The 6,504-nt window shown below is 36.0% G+C and overlaps 1 protein-coding gene across 1 annotated transcript; it reads right to left on the reverse strand.

Annotated features, from left to right (window-relative positions):
- Nucleotides 1–202: 202 nt before the first annotated feature.
- Nucleotides 203–3,597, reverse strand: LOC137718489 (transcription factor TGA7-like). The gene is made up of 9 exons (XM_068458052.1): nucleotides 3,334–3,597; nucleotides 2,652–2,813; nucleotides 2,477–2,548; nucleotides 2,241–2,300; nucleotides 2,068–2,145; nucleotides 1,887–1,950; nucleotides 1,459–1,730; nucleotides 1,139–1,366; nucleotides 203–646 (listed from the first exon to the last, which is right to left on the reverse strand). The coding sequence occupies exons 1-9, from the start codon at nucleotides 3,370–3,372 to the stop codon at nucleotides 494–496; spliced, it is 1,128 nt and encodes a 375-aa protein (XP_068314153.1). The 5' UTR covers nucleotides 3,373–3,597; the 3' UTR covers nucleotides 203–493.
- Between the last annotated feature and the right edge of the window lie 2,907 nt (nucleotides 3,598–6,504).

Genomic DNA, 6,504 nt, shown 5'->3' on the forward strand with positions numbered 1-6,504 from the left:
TTAGTACAGTCGAGTTCAACTTTTCATGATAATATTATACACTTTTGATCATGACTACGAATTCAGGTTGTACGCACTAATTGTGTTTGCTTCTCTTCTCGTGCAAAAGAGAAAATTGTTGCCCGCAGGTTTCAGCTAAGTTTTCCTCGTAATCTTGCACGACTTATACATGTGGATATAATGTTCAGAATCATCAAGCATATACAGAAATAATTCCAAATTATACATCAATTCCGGCTACAATCAAATAACCCGAAAAACCTTAATACTGCAGCCAACACCAGATAAGCGTTTTGGCGAGCAAATGATTCCTACCCTTGAGAAACTAGTATATGCTACATGCATTGGACATAACTTGAAACCTATATGTTTTGAATTGGTAACCCTCATCATCAAGCTTCTACGTATTTACACCTGCTGAAACAGGGAGATATAAGTTCATAATATAATGGAAAAAGAATGCATATAACTACGGAGGGTACATTGCAGCTGACTATGTTGGTTCACGGGGACGAGCAGTCCAAAGAGAACTGAGGGCACGTAGCCGGTGAAAGTACTCCCCCATTGCAAGCAAGGCTTGCGCTGCTTGGTATGTTGTGAGGATTCGAGACATTTGCTGCAGTGTTTGCTGCCGAAGGTGATCTGCCTGCCATGGACAAGAGAAACATACAATATACCTCATCAAAGGGAATGAATTGTCACAAGGAATTTCTTGCATTATTGCTTATTAACAATTTCTCACCCCATTGAAGTTTGAATTCGTTATAAGAACGTGAAGTTATATGACAGAATTTAGTTAAATTTTGATGAGTCCTTTTTTGAGGGAAAATGTACACAAATGGAACCAATTCGAGTTACAGATTTTTTTATCAAAATTAGAACTGAAGGGACACTAAACAGACACTCAAGGGGCACTAAACATTTGTTTATGTACGGCTTATTGTTTGTTTAGTGCTACTCGGTTCAATTTTCGATTAACAGTCGGTAACCATTATATTTTTACATATTACCCAATTTCTTAGACCCTTTGGAGAATAATCAAGAAATACAATTAGTATTGGATCTAGGCAATTTTATTAAATACCCTGCAATTATGAGTCTAATTGTAAAAAATTATGATTGGAATCTGATGAATCACCTGGCTGACAAAGTTCTCTAGTGCTTCCAACTTCTCAAGTGCAGAAGCCATCTGAGATCCGAAACTTTCTCCACTCATTTGATCAGCTGCTATGCTGAGTGCCAATGTCTGCTGCAGTTTGTCCATACCCTGCGAGAGAGCATCCTCCGCTTGCTGAGACGATAGCCGCAGGTTACAGAAATCCAAAAGTTGTTGATCAGTCAATGGCTGAAGCTGCGGCAACACAATCTGAATAAACGAAACAATAAGCAGCATGTTATGCACTTAAATGAAAAAAATATTGCACTATAACTCATCAGAAATGATGTGAACTAAGTTACGTTTAGCAGCTCTGAGGGGCGAAATCCTCCAATCCAATGAAAATAGCGTTCAACTGATGTTCGCCATATGCCAGACAGTAAGTAAAAGACATCAGCCGTTGCTGCATCTGCCTTCATTCGGAAAAGATTGGCGTAATGGTTCAAGGCACCCTTCACGAGTTTCAGCAGTTCTATGTCCGTTACATGATCTTGCAGTGCATTTCTGAGTTCAACATTCTGTCTGTATTGTTCTTCAACCCAGTGTCCATATTCCATCTCAAATGTAGTGATCCCTGCAAGATCCACAACTGGATTAACAAAATGGCACTATAAACACAATAATCTACGAAAAACACTTAAACACTTAAAAATTTCTCGAAAACAAATACGTCGTTAGGTCATTGAGGGAAATATTTTTGCGACAATTTAAGGAGTCTAGAATCACAAACCTGAATTCAAAGCTCCATTGTATCCCATATGACTAGTACCTAATGCATTGCCTGCATAGGCACCCTGCAAATCAGGCAGTCACGGGTTCATCCGATGAATACCAATTTGATTCTGCCTAATATGGAAACAAATGTATCTGGTAACATGAACAAAGATGAAGAATGGTGATTTTCAACTCACCTGTTTTCTAGCTTTGTCAAGTTCCTGCTCCAGCTGTGCTAGTTTTAAGCGGCTTGTTTCGAGTTGTTGAACATAAGCCTGTGGTAGTACAAGATGAAATCATTCAAATAACTTCATAGGATGTAGCAAGAAATGCACCAATAAATAAGGACTTGTATGTGATTGATATTCACTTTTTTTCGCAAACGACTCTTACGTGCAGCTTCACGATTTTGTTCTAACCGTCTCCGTACCTGTGAATATGTGCACTTCAGAATCAATTTACACGAAAATGAGAACAAAAAAAACCAAAATTGCATTGATGACAGTATGGTCTTTTTTATTGATAAGATATATGAATGAATAACAAAAATGACACAGATTGCTAGTTAAGAAACAAGGAAAGTGGGGGAGAGCATAGCTATATCACCTTATCAGCCGATCTGTTCGGTTCATGATCATTGCCAGAAGGCATCATGGATTCATGAGAAACAAATCCAAACTAGAGGAAGAAAATCAGGAAATTAATTGAAGCTCAATCAGAAGAAATAAATTGAACTAACATTGAAGAAAAAGGGACCAAGAGATTCATTTATGTTCTTCACCTTGGTTTCGATCCCAGAATCCACTTCTATAATTGAGGAAGCAGCTGTGTTAGAGCCGTGATCACCTCTCAAGGTTTCTTTCCACACATCAACCTGGCGGAACGGCTCGTATATCCCCATTTGTCTTGAGGTGGCAAACTGAGTTGATGGATAGCTCATACTCTAGCAACAAATTCAACAAACAAACAAGTAAACGAATAGATTTCATAATCACTGCTGCAAACTCACAGCTTCATGAATAAGACCAATAAATATGTCCCGTAAATATGTGCAGATAGAATCCGTTACAAACTTTTAATCAAAAAAAGAACCGATGAGACACCGAACAGACAAAAGTGCTAGAAAATGGCCCGAAAATTCAGAAATTGAAAACACAAGGTAACAAGTAATATTCAAACAAATTATAACTTGAGATGGTTCTAACTACAGCATCAGAAAGTTGAATTTTTGGGAACCTTCTTAGAAAGGAAAGGATTTGCATGGTGAAACAGAAGCCTTAAACCAGGAAAAAAAAAAACGTTGAAAACCAAAGAAGAAGCATGAAAACATGAAAAACTTGCACTTTAAATGATTAGACGAAATGGATAACGATCAATAAAAACTTAGGGAGGGAAGTGATAATCTGTGCAGTAATATTATAGTAATATATGTACTTGCAAGGGAAAAAAATGACTTTAATTACCTCTTGTAACATGCCTACTCCAGCAAAAGTGGAAGCCATGAAAATAAACTATCTTTCTCTCTCACCAAACGTAAAGTAGCTTGAAACTTCAGAGCTCTGAGTCATTCAATCAGACCGAACAAATTAATGTGGGAATTAATGGAGGAAGATGGTGAATAGGGTTTTCTGGGTTGGGTTGGGGAGGACCCTGGTAGTTCAACGTTCCCAAAGATCATTTGGGGAGACCCAAATTTGTGGGAATCATTTGTCATAAAATTCCGCAGATGATTTTTAAGCAAAACTTTGCAGGAACCCATACGCCCCCACCGTAAAATATAAATTCTTTCCTCAGAGCGCTACAGTAAACTGTTAACGTCTCTACGTCCCCACTAACATCTTTTTCATTACTTTGTATCTTTCTTTTCTTTTGCTTTTGCCGAAAAAACAAACAAAAGAAAAAAATGAGCTAAAAAGAGAAGAAATAATTGTGTGCTTCAAGAAATTTTTATCGGTGCAAGCACGGAGTTTATCATGAACATGATGAGAGGAAACAATAAGATTGATATGTTGCACTTCTATAGTATATTAATAAAATTTGAGTTTATATATTATAATTTGAACAAAATAGTAACGTCACATAATTGCATTTTAAGTACACTGAAAACTTACTTATTGTGTACTACACATACACAATGTAAGTTGGTTAATGTTGTGTAATGTACCTCCCCCATATATAACTAGTATTTTATTAGAACACGATTTTGTAGTTTGGCTCACTTGATGGACGTCAAAGTGAGCAACCAATGAGTAACACGTAATCTAATGGCTCATTTCGATTGTATTGAATCCAATGATAAGATGATCAATACTCATAAGGGTTTTTTAGGTTCATTAGAAAGAGATTTTTTTTTCAAATAGTCGGTTACTTATCATACAAGTAAAGTACATAATGGTTTTGCTAATTTAAGGAACATAAAAGTAAGTGACTTTTAGCAACACGTAATTTAATTAATGGCTCACTACCTCTATATTTGGTATCCTACTTGAAATGTTTTTAAATTCAACGGCTAAAATGATCATATACTATTTTTTTGTTATTAAAGTTGTAAACTGAAATAGAAAGGAATGAAGTTACCCGAAAAATGTAGAAGCCTTGAGTGGTGAATGATTCTTGGGATGAGTCGCGGACTAAGCCGCTCTCTTTAAGACGTTTCGCGGCTCTGCCCAAAGTGTGCAAGCAGTTCACAAACACCACGTCGTCCCCAGGATAAAACAGCCCAGAATCTTCTTCTTCTGATAAGATTCTTCTTTGTACACCGGAAAAACCTTCGAACTCACACCTTTTCGAAATGTTGCTTTTTAAATCAATATATGTAAAACTTTTTTTCCTTCTTTTTCACCTCTACTATGCGCATCACTTATATATTTATATATATTATATATGTAAAGAGACGTTTTTGGACTAATATTTATACATATATATATATATATATATATTAAATAAAGAGACGTTGAGGGGGTAATTGGGGTTGCAAAACCGTAGCAAATCAAAACGGACAAATCATAAAAGCCACAACGGGACAAAATCAAAACATAAGTAAATTCAAACTGAAAAAGAAAACGAAACGGTTCGATTGCATGTTTCATATTTAGGGGAGATAACTCCTTAGGCCAAAATTAATTGACTTTTAATATTGATAATAAAACAAAACATAAATATATTTAAATGAAAACATAACTGCTCTAATAATCCCCCACTTGTTTTTATTTAAAATATATATCAAGCAACATATCATAAAGCTATGCATAAGTAAAGGTGTTTCTCAACTTGAACTTGTACATAGTGTTAGCGATCCAGATTATACTAGAGTAACTTATAGTTTTGAACTCTATCTTTGACAACACCACACACATAACTTTATTAAGGTGAAGTTTAAAAAGCCAGCACATTACGACCATGTTCTTGTATCCCAGTATAGTGAACGCTCTAGAAACTCGCCTAAGATTTCATAGGAAGTGGCCTCACTTCCACATTCACATAGGTAAGACTATCAAGGATATTCATGTAGCTAGATATCCCACTCAACATAGAGTATAGACCTTACTAAGAGAAAAAAAAAAATCTCAACCTAAAAGCGCTTCAGGATGTCATGCTTCTTAGGGATGAACCTGGAATAATATTTCAAATTAAAATTAGCAAGACTTCACTCATATCACTTGTGACTTGTTATTACCCTTTGAACCTATTTCTTGGGATCTCCAGTCTATAGGTTGGGTTTCTATCACAAATGACTCAATTTTATACGGGCATTAGTCCCATCCCTTTCGAGGTTTTCCAAGCCTTTTCTCGCGCTAGTCCTTTCGTCAGAGGATCAACCAAGTTTTCCTCAGACCGTATATGATCTACTCGTATAGCTCCATTAGAGAGATAATCTCTTACAGTGCTATGCTTATGACGTATTTGTTGCATTTTCCCATTATAATAACGGTTTTGCACTTTAGCTATTGCCTCTATGCTATCACAATGGATCAAAATTGCTGGAATCAGTTTCTCCCATAAAGGGGTATCTGACAGTAGGTTTCTCAACCATCCTGCTTCTTCTCCCATAAAGGAGTATCTGACAATAGGTTCATAAATATTAGAAGAATTAGAACCTCCACTATTTCGAAGATTAAAAGGAAATTTATTCTCATAAAAATCAGCATCAAGTGACTCAATTATGACATGTTTCTTCAAATCATAAAATCTATATGCTTTGCTATTACATGCATAACCAATAAAAACACATTCATATGCTCTACTAGCCAATTTCGATCTTTTTGGATCAGGTTTACAAACATAAGCTAAACAACCCCAAGTTCTGAAATACAACACATTTGGTTTCTTATTTTTCCAAATTTCAGAAGGAGAAATATTCGTTTTTGAGTTAGGAATTCTATTTAACACATAACATACAGTCAATACAATTTCATGGTAGATTGATACCGTCTTAAAATTGTTGTAAACTAAAATAGAAAGGAAAGAAGTTACCCAAAAAATGTAGAAGCCTTGAGTGGTGAATGATTCTTGGGATGAGTCACGGACTAAGTCGCTCTCTTTAAGACGTTTCAAGGCTCTGCCCAAAGTGTGCAAGCAGTTTACAAACATCACGTCGTCCCCAGGATAAAACAGCCTAAAATCTTCTTCTTCTG

The sequence above is a fragment of the Pyrus communis genome, chromosome 15, assembly GCF_963583255.1.
Source record: "Pyrus communis chromosome 15, drPyrComm1.1, whole genome shotgun sequence".
Taxonomy (NCBI): Eukaryota; Viridiplantae; Streptophyta; class Magnoliopsida; order Rosales; family Rosaceae; genus Pyrus; species Pyrus communis.